Source organism: Nannospalax galili, unplaced genomic scaffold, assembly GCF_000622305.1.
Source record: "Nannospalax galili isolate Female #2095 unplaced genomic scaffold, S.galili_v1.0 scaffold957, whole genome shotgun sequence".
NCBI classification, from domain to species: Eukaryota; Metazoa; Chordata; class Mammalia; order Rodentia; family Spalacidae; genus Nannospalax; species Nannospalax galili.
The window spans coordinates 1408207-1421908 of NW_008340047.1; the positions used below are offsets into that span (position 1 = coordinate 1408207).

A 13702-nucleotide genomic window follows, 5' to 3' on the forward strand; every position below is an offset into this window, starting at 1 on the left:
GCCTAGGCAGATGAGGCTCAGAAGGAGCTCCTCAGAAGGAGCGCAGGAGGGCTGAGGCAGGTGATGTCAGGAAGGAGCTTCAGCTCAACTTGTGACATGTCATTCACCTGTGAGTTCCTGGAAAATGTCTTTCCCCACCCCCTAACCCTCCATCCCCCATAGACTCTGATGCCATTTTTACTGCAACCACTCAACACTAAAACCCATATGAATGGCCGTCTTTGATCGTGGTAGGGACAGTGAGCAAGTTGACTCAATAGGCCTAGGCCTGATGACTTTTCTTCCCAGCCAGGCTAAATTTTCACCTCCTATTTTGCACAGCTTGGACATTTTATGAACCAACAGCTGTGCTGCATGCAGAGCAGGGGAAGGGTCTGTTCATATCAGAGGCCAAGAGGCCCACTTCACCACTCGCTGTCACTCAAAACAAGGCTTCCTGACCCCAAAGTGTGAAAATCACCAATGGAGCTTCTGAAAAACCCAACCAGAGTCCAGCCCCTCCTCAGGCCACTGCAGCCAGCAGCTCTACAGCACAGCCCGAATAGCAATAGCTTGGGAGTTCTGCAGGTTCTGTGCAGATGTCACCAGGGTTGAGAGCTGCTGAGCTGGAGCTGGAAGCTAATGGAAGGAGGTGTGGCAGCTAAGCCTGTGTGCAGCCCAGAAGCTGCCTCTTACGGATAAAGGGGATGCTGATGTAGGGGTTTTCAAAAATAGTCATCATGCTATAGGGGGCTTTTGAAGAGCTCTTTTCTCCTGGTTAGATACCGAAGACAAGCTGGCCATCAAGCCTTTGTGTTGAACTCCCTGCCTCAGGGAAACAGGCAGACTCATAGTTGCTGCCTTCCACTGACAAATGCGTGTCCCCAAGTCGCATGCCCCAACTCATCTCTGCCTCATGGATCACCCTTCCTGGTGACTGACAGCAAGTGGTGAAGTGGGCCTCTTGGCCTCCGATATGGAAAGGCCCTTCCCCTGCTCTGCAGCACAGCTGTTGGTTCATAAAATGTGTGTCTCCTGGTTCCCACATCCCTCTGGAATATGTGGGTGCCCCACGGTCAGACTTCTATGTGCTCAGGGAAGGGCTGAACATGAGGCCTGTGACCTCTGGCAGGCTCTCAACTCACCTGAGTCCTGAGTTTTCTTGCACTTCAAGGCCATAGGAAACATTACTACATTTCCCACGTCACTGGAACGTAAGAAGTGGGCCAGTCGGGACCAGGCCAGAGAAGTGACCTGGTGCTCGCTGCCTGACTGGCAGGATGTTCACGCTGATCGCTGCTTGTCTCTGCAGGTCTGAATCCATGTCATTTGCAGAAATCTCCTGCGTCCCCAGCCTTTGGGAATCCTGTCCTCCATCTTCCTCTTTTTGGGGGGAGGAGGCATCAGAGGGATAGAGAGTACTGGGGATTGAATTTAGGGCCTTGTACGTGCTAGGCAAGCACTTACTGCGGAGATACCCAACCCTAGTTTTGTTATACTTTGAGACAGAGTCTCAATAAGTTGCCAAGCTAGCCTTCAATTTATAATCCTCCTACCTCAGCCTAAATAGGATTAAAGGTGTGAACCACCATACCCACCTTCATCTTCTTCATTATGTGCCCCTCTTGTGGTATTTCTTAGGCCTATTTTATTAATGTTTGTGTGGACACAATCAGCTCTTCCCCAACTACACTTTGAGCCTCAGAAAACAGTGTTGTGCCTCAAGCTCATAAACTGCCCCATGGTGTGTAGCTCCAGTGCCCCTGGAGGGTACAAAATGGACAGAAAATCCCTGGAGTCAATCAACCAGGAAAGACTCAGCTGCAGGAAGAGGACCCTTGTGCTGCTTTCCCCATAAGAGGGCAGTGACCTTGATTCAGCTCACCACTATGTCCCCAGTTTCCTAGGACATGGCCCTAAAACAATGTCTGGTCTAGGGTAGACCCTCAAACTTCAAACTTTCCTTGCCAACCAGCAGCCACTGAACAAACAGGAACCACAAGTTGAACTTACCACATCAGTATCTGTTTCCAATAGCAAAATGTTGACCTATCAGCTTTGACCTAATTTTTGTTTTGTTTGAGACAGGGTCTCCCTGTAGCCCCAGCTGGCCTAGAACTCACTACGTAGACCAGATTGGCCTCTAGCTCAAAGAGATCTGCCTGCCTCTGCTTCTGCCTGCTGAGCGCTGGGACTAAAGGCGTGTGCCACCATGTCTGGCCTTAGCTTTGACCTACTTTTGTGTCTTGAAATAAAAGAAGAAATGAAAAAGGCATTATTGATGTGGACTGCTGAACCTACCTGCACCCACCTGAAGCCCTGTTGTGAAGGGCGTACTACAAGCCAAAGGGCAGGGGACACCCTACCACCTCTGAGAGCCACCTACGTGAGGCAGTGAGCAGAGGGACCCAAACTGACTTCTACCTGTTGAGGGTCCACTTGAATGACAGCTTCAGGTAGGTGAGTCCCCTGGATTGACTTCCTAGTTAATCTGAGGGCAGGGGGGCTGGTACCCCTTCTTTGCCCATAGCAAACTGGCTTGGAGTGATGGGGTTACTTAGCCTCTGACCCATGATTACCATTTTGAGGAAAGTGACCTTTTTGGTTTCTCTAAATCCCAGTCAGCTGAATTGCATGAAAGCTCATGGGAGGAAGCCATTCCAAGCGTGGGAAAGTCAGAGGCCATAGAAAGGTGCCTCCAGGCTGGCCCTGCTTGGGCAACTGAGAAGGAACTCCCAGCCCATCTCCAGAGCAGAAGTGGGAACAGTTCCCACAACAGCACTGCCCACATGAAGCTTCCCCAGGTTCTGGGCCTCACTTCCCACAGTCCTACTTTTCTGTGGCTTTTTGCTTCCAGGGGTTTCTACTGCTGAAACCTGGCCATTTCCAGGGAACAGCTGAGGGGATACTCACATTGGGGTGACCAATAATTCTACGAGACAGGGTTTCCCTGTAATCCCAGGTAGCCTGAAACTCACTATATAGACCAGGCTGGCCTCCACCTCACAGACCACACCAGCCAATGACCCCATTAAAAAATAATAATAAAGACAAAGTCTCAACTAGCCAGTCTTGAATTCCTAGGCTCAAGTGGGCCTCTGGTCCCAGCCTCCCAAACAGCTAGGACCAAAGGCACGTGCCACTTCATCTGGCTCTGGTGGTGTCGAAACCTACAATGTGATGCAATTTATCCACGAAAAAGGCTCCAAGAAACAGTCCCACTGGCCCCTGTCTGATCCTGCCTACCTCAACAGTGTCTCTTCAAAGGCTACAGCCTTCCCAGCTTGGTTCCAGACATGCCCCATGTCCAGAGGATGCCATGACACCCTACTAGTGAGACTCCCAGGTGATGATCAGACTTTGAGTATCCTTCCTGGTTAAAAACCCAGCAGGTATTGTTAAGAGATACCTGCCCCCTGGTTAGGCCCAACCCTTTCCTGCTATCCAGCTAAGACACAGCCAGCTCCCTACTATTGCCTCTCCTTCCCAAGGTAAAAACCTGCCTCTCAATTTCCATTTAAAGCGTTTCCCATTGAGGGTTCAAATAAGAGGTCTTGGTCCCAGAATGTCACATACGGGACTTTATCACTAAGATGCTCTTGATTAACTGTCTCCCATACCTCAGTCAGAATCCGATCTTCCCCAGATGCCCAAGGGCTGGGTCTATGGCCAGTAATGACTCTGGAGTTGGGACAGGCATCCCATACTTACAGAGGCCTCTGGCACTTCAGAGACTAGGGACCAGGTAGGCCGTGAGAGCCTTCTATGGAGGGAGTGGAGAAGGGGCTCCTGACCCCAAGGCCAGGAGAGGCATTTCTGCTGCCTTCTGAGAAGCCCTAGGCTGTGCCTCAGCTAAGGAGCTCCTGTTCCAATGAAGGACTGAACAAAGGGAGTACACAGCATTTTGTGAGAACATTCCAGAAATTTACTGGCTATAGACAGGGGTGGTAGTGAAGGAAGTATCCTGAACAGAGCAAACACAGAAGTTACTGTACAGAAAGGATCATGAGGAGCATATAGACTCTCCCACCACCACCACCCAGTGACACCAGAGAGCCAAGATGAGAGAGGAAAATACCCATCCAACCCAGTGAAGCAGAGAACCTAGCTGCCACATTCCCAGCACAAGTTACTCATCACGTTAAGAATAAACTGTACTTTGTCTTGTTCCTTTCTAGCATACACAGCATTTGAAGTCTCTGGTGAAAAAAAACACCTGGCAGGTACCAGCAGTTAAGATCAACTGGGGTCCCCAATTATCCCATTCAGTCAGCTTGCCTGCCTCTTCAAAACTCCATTCCAGTCATTGTTCTCAAGTGACTTTATAGTTCCTACCATTTCTGCTGCCCCAGAAGTGCAAACAGCAACAATTGGGGGTCATCCAAGGAGGTGCAAAGTTCCTGGGCCAGGCCCCTTGACCTCTATCTGAATGCCAGCTGAGGCAAAGCTGAAGGCAAGCCAGACAAACCCCGACATTGACTTGTTCACTATTTATCTGAAACCCAGAGGTAACTGAATGTTGAGTGTCCTTTCATTTCCTAAATCTGTGCCTAATGAAGGGGTCATGCGACCCTGGTGCTGCCTGAAAGTGTGGCCAGGCACATCTGCTAGCTCACCAGAGGGCTACAACACGCCTTGGGCTAGAGGCCCCTTCTAAGACTGGTAGATCTTCACTTCCTACTCCAACATGCCCATGTCAGAAGCAATGTTCTCACCCTCCTTATGTCCAAGAAACACATATTCAAGAGCAAAGGCAGTCAGGAACACAAAGCTCGAGCAATGCTGGGTTTCTGTCCACATCACCTCTAAGTCTGAGATAGTACTTAGTTACTTTAGGGAAAACTCACCACCCTATCAGAGACAGCAGTTAGTTCACCGTGGCTGAGGCTCAGGGGCCAGTTAGCTTGGCAACACTTCAGTAGGCTTGGGGGCAGCATACCAGTTTGGAGTTTACTTCCAGCACAGCATACAGCAAGCTCTAGGCATGGAATGGATGGAATGAATGAACAGTGGAAATCTAGCAAGTGGCATGAAATCCCTAATGAGCTAGAGAAAGGCTCTGATGCCCAAGGAGAAACACGGATGTGGAGATCTAGCCCAGAGCAGCAGAAGCTGGCATCTGCTCATAATTGCTAAATTAGCCTTTAGGGTTTGGGCCAGGAGCATTAACTCAACTATAACAGGCTATGGGGAAAGCCAAAAGTAAAAACAGACCCAGCTGTTTATAGTTATTTAAATCAACAAATGCTGGACACAGTGGAAGTATTCATAATTCTTTGCTTAAAGTAACTTAAACCCTGGAATTTAAAGTGACACCACTAAAGAATCACAACAGAGACTGCCAGACTGTCCTTTAGGCTCTAGTTTATGTGGGGCAGGAGCTGGATGAGCCTTCTGGCTCCAGTGTGAAGTGACACATCCTGCCTGCCCTTCAGTGAGACTCCCAGCTCAGGAGTGACAAAAGCAAAGGACTTGCTCTAAGAGGGATCTGCAGTTACACTTCACTTTTCATTTTGAATCAGGCAAGTTCATTAAAAACAAAAAAACACAACAACAACAACAACAAAAAACCAAAGGGACAGAATGGGTGAAATTAAATCCAGGCCTCCAAAAGGCTGTAGAACAGTCAGCACCTCCCAGGGATTCTCTGCAAGTTAATTATGAGAACTGAGACAGCCCTTAACCCTGTCTGTCTCTACATGCCCTGGGCCATGTTAGAGTGGTGTCTCTGCCCTGGAAGACAAGACTCCTGCCCTGGGCCATTTTCTCCTAGTTTCTCTGAGTAAACAACGAAATCACAGACAATACTTAAGGATTTATTTCTCTGACTGGATGAGTGGAGAGGTGACTCTTGGAGCTAATAATCTGTCACAGGGTCATGAAGTCCCTGGACATGCATGGCTTCTGGGTACAAGCTGAAGCCTGGATACATGGGAACCTGCTGATGCTGTGGCCTTGCAAACTGTTTCTCCTCAGCTGTGCACAGGCCCAGCAGGTCACATGTAGCCACAGTTCCAGTCTGTAGGACAAGTACTGGGATTTGCTGTGAGAGGCCTGGCTGTTCTGGTACAAACCCAGTTATTTAATTCTTTCTACAAAGGTCTCCTCAGACCAAGTTCTGACCTGCTGACCACTGACCACATCACTACCCAAGCAGAGTCATCTTAAAGCCTAGCTGCTTTATCACATTTTGAGGTCAAAGGTACTTACTCATCCTCCATGGTGGAGCTGGTATGTAGTTCTCGTATCTGTAGCCAGAACCACACGAAGTAGAGAAAGACAAAGGCACGATTAACTCCCATGGGGTGAAAAGATACACCATGGAGGCAAACACCAATTTAGTCTTTTTTCCTGATAAAGGAGCCTTTGTTTTTTGAGACAGGGTTTCCCTATAGCCCCAGCTGGCCTGGAACTTGCTATGTAGACCAGGCTGGCCTTGCCCTTGATCTTACAGAGATCCAACTGATTCTGCCTTCCGAGTGCTGGGACTAAAGGCATATACCACCACATCTGGCTAAGGAGCCAATATTAAGATAGTAAGACACTAGATATGCTCTATGAAAAGTCTATAGAGTATTCTAGTTAAAGCACTGTGAAAGCAAATCATTTCAATTCTCAGAATATATAGGCAAGGTTCACCTTGCTTAACCAAGCCTACTATAAGGTTTGCCTTCCCAGACTTTTTGCTAAAGCTCAATGGAGGGTAACATTCCACAATGACAAAATGGAACCAGAGGAGGGGTGAACATAGCCCTGCTGACCCTCAGGCTACGCTCTTGATGGACCATGAAAGCCAACACACCAGCAGATGCCCATTATCTATCCATCAGCCTTTCTCCAAAGGAAAGGTGATATAGCCATGCTATGATAATATTTCTCTCCCTAGGAGCAAAATCCCTTTGAAGGCTTGTGGGAAAAGCAGAACAGAGCAGATCTTGCCTGGCTGGCCCATTCAGGAGCAAATGTTCATCCTCATCAGACCAGGGTTATGGCACTGGTGGGAAAAATAGGGCCATGATAGATGACAACTGCTCGAGGACCAAATACCCAGAATGAGGATGCCACGTGGCTTCTGTATATCAGACATGCAGAATGAGCCCATGAGCTTGCCTGGACACTCACTCTTCATATGAGTGTAGAAGAGAATCATCCAAAGGAGAGAGGAAAGGCTTCAGAGACCTTCCTAAGAAGAGAGGAGTGCCCAAGCCATCAGCCAGTTCTTGGCAGAGCAGCGACAGAAGTAACATGAGCTGGCACTTGCGTCTTCTTACAGTGCTCCCAAGCCCATGCTTTGACCTCCACAGGAATTTCAGAGCAGCAGACCAATCAATCCTGGAATTTGAGCTGAGGAGTGGGAGGTGGTCTTGGGCCACTTGGCCTTGAAGGCTACTCAAGAGGAGAGAGGACAGCAGCACCTGGTATACCACGCACAGGTCTTACATCATCCAAGGCTGAGGCTGGCTTCACACTTAACTAGACTAGTAAAAATGCACTGTGACTCTGCTACACAGATATGGTATCTACGTAAAAGGCACTCCAAAGGCTTTGTTTCCTTGCTATGGATGGGTTATTTTTTAATCATTTAAAGTCATTAGCCAAATTACATATACCTATGTAGCCTCTTATTCTCTGGCTCCCAAATGTCTGACAGTATTTCCCCAATACACAAATAAAAACTTAACAAAATTTTAAATGAAAAAAGAAAAGAAAAAAAAATGTTGAAAAGAAATACAAATCAAAGAAATTTATTGGTATTGACAAAATACATAATACAAAAAACAAAACACAACGCAACAGAAACAAAATCAGAAAGCCCACCCTAGTGGGCCCACACGTCTAACAGACTGACAGTACATAGTCCCGGACTCTGCAAAGCACAGCACTTAATTCATGAGGACCTCCATCTGCACCAGCCTTGCATTGGTGTCACCCGACGTCCGATAGGGTATCATTCCAGCAAAGGTAATCAGTGCTCTGGCTTGACTTCGGAGTTGCTAAAGGAAAAAGGGATCAAGACAAGAAAACTGGTTAACTTTCAAGTCAGGCGATGCACTAAGAACCACCACCAGGTTCTTCTGTGTGTCAGGAATGTGTCTCTCCACTGTCATATTCTTTCAGCCTCATGTCCCTTTAACAAACTGAGGCCCCAGTTCCATGGGGCGCCAAAGCCCTTCTACTAAGCAAAGGATGGTGGTTCTGCCAGCAAGCTACCTCACCCCAATACATCTGGCTAGCTTCGACACAGCTCTAAGCATCCAAACCCTTTGCTCCAGGTTTCTGAGCTCTCTTCTGTTTTCTGTCCATCCACCTCCACAGGGATCTGAGTTTCTGGTATCCCACAAAGCCCTGCAGAGCCAGAAGCTGGGCTGCAGCCCTGCAACCTTAAGCTACACCCTCCCATCCCTGTCTCCCATTTTCTTTCCTTCCTTTGGTTCTTTCCTTTTTGTCTCTCCAGGACATAGGCACTCGGCCCTCTGAGAAAACATTTATCAAATTTCTGTACTTTTCCTGGGGGTAAAAAGAGGGCCCTACAAATTTAAAACCAAGTATTCCTGATACGAAAAAAAGAGACAACCTTTACTCAGACTTCCCAGTGATAAATTATTGAACACAGAGTATAGAAGTGGGAGAAAAAGACAAAAGAAAAGACTTGGGAGAATGGCTTCGCTTCAGATGGTGGCGACAGGCAGATGCAGGGATCTAGGGACTCAAGTTGTCCTAGACTGAGACATGGTGGATCTTATTCCAACAAGAAAGGAAGCAATCTAAACTATACAAAGAAAGGCCACACTTTTCAGGAAAATTCATGAGTCATTTTTCAGGTTTATTTCAATGACTGGTTCAGAAAACAGAAAGGCAGATAGTTTTTGCCTGATGTGTGAAATAAACTGTCAAGTGTATTGTCCTTAAAAATGCCCTAACAGGGGCTGGAGAGATGGCTCAGTGGTTAAGAGGACTGACTGCTCTTGCAGAGGACCTGGGTTCGATTCCCAGCACCACATGGCAGCTACAAACCTTCCCTAACTCCAGTTCCAGGGGAATCCAAAGCCCTCTTCTGACCTCCGGGGCTGGCATTGCATGACACGGGTGCACTCACATACATGCAGGCAATACAGTCATACACATTAAAAAAAAAAAAAAAAAAAGCCCTAACAACAAGAAGAAAACTTACTGTGTGCTAAAAATACTCATGATATTTCCTTTAAAGGTAAATAAAAGCGCACAGGTCATCCTATCTAATATAGCTTCTTTAATGAGCGCTGGGGATAATTAGGCAAAATGATCAGCTGCATTTTAAGGTGGGAAACCTCTTCTCAGGCATGCAGCTTGAAAAACATTTCTCCTCAATGTTACCCATGTCTACTGCCCAAAGGGGAAAAAACACCCAAAACTGCAGAATGGTAGGCAAGAGGAAGATGGGAGACTGGCTTTATTCACAGCATGTAAAACCTTTTTCCCCTTGTTGTGCTGAGGATGGACTCCGGATCTCATGCAAGTTAGGCACGTGTTCTGCCACTGAACTACACCTTAGCCCTGATAAATGAAAAGAAACCCTGCCACACAAAGAGGATGCTATTGAGAAGGTTCCACCTAGATAAGGGTAGGGGTGGGCTAGGGCCCAGCTCCTGCCTGGACAGGGCCTCCTGATCTATACAAACACACAGAACACCAAGACTGACCTGGGCCTCCTTTGCCACAGAAAGGCTCCTGCCAAGGGGGACAGGCACAGTGATTACTACTGGTATACAGGCTCTAGTCTGCCCAAGGGCAGCTGCCACAGATGCCCACATGGAGCAGCTGATCAAGCCATGGACCACTCCCAAGCACTGTTCTCACATCCCTCAAGGGGATCGTACCTGTCCCTACTCACGAATACAGGTTCTATCAGGGACAGGGCCTGAGAAGGCACAGTGGAGAGCAAATATCTTCAGAGGCAGGAGACTGTCAACATCTTTTCAATTCCCAGAAACAGGTTGTTCTCAGACAACTGCAGAGAGTCTCAACACAGTTAGGTGGAGCTGGCCTAGTGGCACGTGCCTGTAATCCTAACACTCTGGCCTAGTGGCACGTGCCTGTAATCCTAACACTCAAGAAGTCTGAGGTAGGAGAATCAGGAGTTTGAGGCCAGCCTGGATGATAGAACAAGATCTAGCCTCAAAAAAAAAAAAAAGGGGCTAGGGATATAGCTTGGTGATTAAGGGAATGGTAATTAAAAAACGAAACATCACCACCAACCGTGGCTTATGGCTTAATTGGGTCAAATTGATGGGATATTTCCTGTGAGTTCCAGGATGTGAACCACCTGTATTGTTTAGCCCAAGCACAGCTGGAAGCCCCACAGGTAGCATGAGAGGCAGACTTTGGAGACACACCTAGTCAGTTTCTAAATCATGGCCCTAGCCCCTCCCAACTCTTTGAGGGACAAACCTACAAAGGCAAACAAGTGCTTTCTAACTCCAGGCCTGTTTCCCCAGCTCTTAGATGGGGATCATAATGCCCTCTCTAAGGCTGCTGTGAGGCTAAGAGAAACAAAGGCTTGCAAAGAATGTGCTGATCAAAAAAAATATGGTTTTGCTGAAAGCGTTCACTAAAGAGTTTAAAACCTTGTGTTTTAAAACAAGCAGAAAAATTTTATGGAACCAATTACAAATAAGCATTCTGTTTGATTTCCACCCCATTCCATCCCCTACCCCCACCCCCAACTTGAGAAAAGCAGCATGCCCACTGTTTGATTTCCTTTATTCCTGCACAAGGTTTACCCTAGTGCTAGGTCATAAGGGAAAAGTGATTCAGGATCATGTGGTCTCAAGAGGGCCAGGCAAAGGATTCCAAACCAGCAAAGTGGTTTTCATCAATTTCTCATGAACGCTGGGATCTTACAGAGTCTCGATCCTCGATGACTCGCTGGGGTCTGGATGCTGAGGATGGACTTGTCCCCTTGAGCCTCTTAAACTGTGTGAACAGGATGTTCATGGTTGCAAGAAGCACTTCTGAGAGGTTATGCCTGATCTAAAGAGAGAGAAACACCTGGAGTAAGAGAAAGGGAGCCAGTCCCCAGGGGAGCAGCAAGCGGAGGGAGTGCCACACTCCCTGGTTCTGCCTGGTTATGCCATGTCCCAGAGCTGCAAATGGAGAGCTACAGCCAGCAAAAAGGATCTAGTAGCACTGTGATGTGGAGTGACAGCAAGCTCCTGGAATTTCTGTTCACTAATCACTCTGTTCCCTTATGTTCCTCACGGTGGGGGCAGCATGCCCCAAACACAGACATCATCTGGTAAGCATGGAGCTGGCCAGCACAGTGATACCAAAAAGCACCTGGATTTAGAATCAGAGAGGGAGGGGACACACACCAGTTCTCCAGTCCCACCGCCACTCCTTAGGTCTGCTTGGCTGTCTCCCCTGGTCCTGCTTGGGAGGTCTTTAGGGGGTCTACAGAAGCAGACCCTGGTACACTACTTTGGACCCTGATGCAATAAACCATGTATCTACAGAAGGTAAGACATAACAAAGAAACCATGACTAAGAGCAGAATGTTGTCTTCGTGTACAGGGAAAGCTGGAGGGGGGAACTTCAGAGCTCTATGTATCATAGTACCACACTTGCTCATGTGCAGAGCTAGCCCTGTCTCTTTCTATAAAACAGCATAGCCGGGTATGGGGCACACATCTTTAATCCCAGAACTCAGGAGGAAGCGGCAGAGAGGCAGAGAAGTAAAGGCAGACTGATGTTTGTGAGATTAAGGCCAGCCTGGTCTCCATAGTGAGTTCCAGGCCAACTGGGTCTACAAGGAGAAACCAAAAAGCAAACAAAACAATAAAACCTCCATAAGCCACAGCATTTGCTTACCAAGGAACCATTCTAAATCTGAAAGGTCACCAACGATTACCTAGACCTAGGCAACTGGGGTCCAGAGTATAGTATCTATGCTCTGAAGAAAGTCGACCTGTGCACACATGGAACGACCAGGGGAGGACCAGGCTGCAGCCCCCATCAGGAAAAACAGAATCTTGGGGGGTATTGCCTGGACATCAAGAGTTTTAAAGCCTTCCCAGTAGACCCAGTGTGCAGCCCAACAGAGCATCCATCCTTGACCTAGATGGTGGCAACGTGGCACTTTTGGAGTGATAAGAGTCATGGTTACTGCACGTGCTTCTTTATTTTTTTAATTTTATTTCATTATTTGTGTATGTATGTGCTAGATAACTTTAGTGTCAACTTGACACACCTGGGTTGAGGGAGCCTCAATTGGGGAATTGCCTCCATTGAACTGACCTGTGACCATGTCTGGGATGCATCTTCTTGATTGTTGTGTGATGTGGAAGGGCCCAGCCCACTGTGGGTGGTACCACCCCTGGGCAGGTGGGCCTATGTTGCATAAGAAAGCAGGTTGAACAGGGGCCAGGGGAGCAAGTCAGTAAGCAGCAATCCTTCATGGCCTGTGTTTCAGCTTCCGTCTCCAGGTTCCTGTACTGAGTTTCTACCTTGGGCTCCTTGATGAACTGTGACCCGGGAGATGTAAGATAAAATAAACCTTTTCCTCCCCAAGTTGGTATTGGTCAGAGGGTTTTGTCACAACAATGGAGAAACAAACTAGGACAATGTATATGCGTCCACTTGTCCTTGTATACATATACAGAGACCAGAGGTTGATGTTAATGTCCTCCTCTATGGTTCTCTACCTTATTTAAAAATTTTTCTTTTGTCTTTTTGACTACAGGGTCTCCCTGTAGTTCCAGATGGCCTGGAACTTGCTATGTAGGCCAGGCTGGTCTTGAGCTCACAGAAATCCAACTGGCTCTGCCTCCCAAGTGCTAGGATTAAAGGCATGTGCTATCATGCCTAGCCCCTCTACCTTATATTTTGAGACAGTGTCTCTCACTGAACGTGGAACTCACCATCCTAGCTAGACTGCATGTCAAGCAAGCACCCTGTTCCCTCTCCCCCAATGCCAGTCAAAGGCACATGCTACCATGCCCAACTTCTACATAGGTACTGGGAATTCAAACTCAGGTCTCATACTTACATAGTAAGGATTTTACTCACTGAGCCATCTCCCCAGCCCCAGCTTTTTGTTTTTTAATGTAGCTAATAGCTCTGAAGAGTGTTAGTTACCTTAGATACCTAGACTGGATTTTTCCAGGATGGGTCCAATTTCAGCTATCCTGATGTTCTGTGAGTATATACAATGTGTTCTCGGGAGAAACAGCATTCTGGTTAATCTGTAAATCTGGTTGCATTCCTTTATTGTCCACTTATACCAGCGGGTGTTTTAATGCTTAAGTATGTCCACAGGCATACCACATGACTCAGATCCCTCTCCCCCAGGTTTGCCTTAGTATATAAGATGGAGAGCAATTGAGGAAGGCACCCGTTGTCAACCTCAAGCCCACACATACACTCCAATACATACACATTTGAACATACCGAAATGTACAACACACACACACACACACACACACACACATTTTTTTTTAAGTTCTCAGTTTTGGAAGGGAGGAAACAGAACTGTGAAATTGGGAAAGACTCACTTCATCACTGAAGTTTCTGAAGGCAGCCACCCTTTCCTCCACACTTTCCTGATTCCTGATTCAGAGCTTCAGGCGACCAATTATCTGTTTAAAATCAAACACAACCAGCTCCATATGATGTAACACCACAGTCACACCATCTCACAAAGTAACCGTCAGCTTGTAACATGTTCCAAAATGGCTTATGGCTTCTT

At 47.4% G+C, this 13702-nt stretch overlaps 1 protein-coding gene across 1 annotated transcript in view; it reads right to left on the minus strand.

Moving 5' to 3' along the window:
• Positions 1-7510: 7510 nt before the first annotated feature.
• Nup93 (nucleoporin 93) overlaps positions 7511-13702 on the minus strand; it is a gene marked incomplete in the record, with an annotated part of 103868 nt that continues 97676 nt past the window's right edge. The window contains 2 exon segments of the mRNA XM_008834925.2: positions 7511-7973; positions 10861-10989. Of these exon segments, the coding sequence (XP_008833147.2) occupies positions 7863-7973; positions 10861-10989 (240 nt within the window).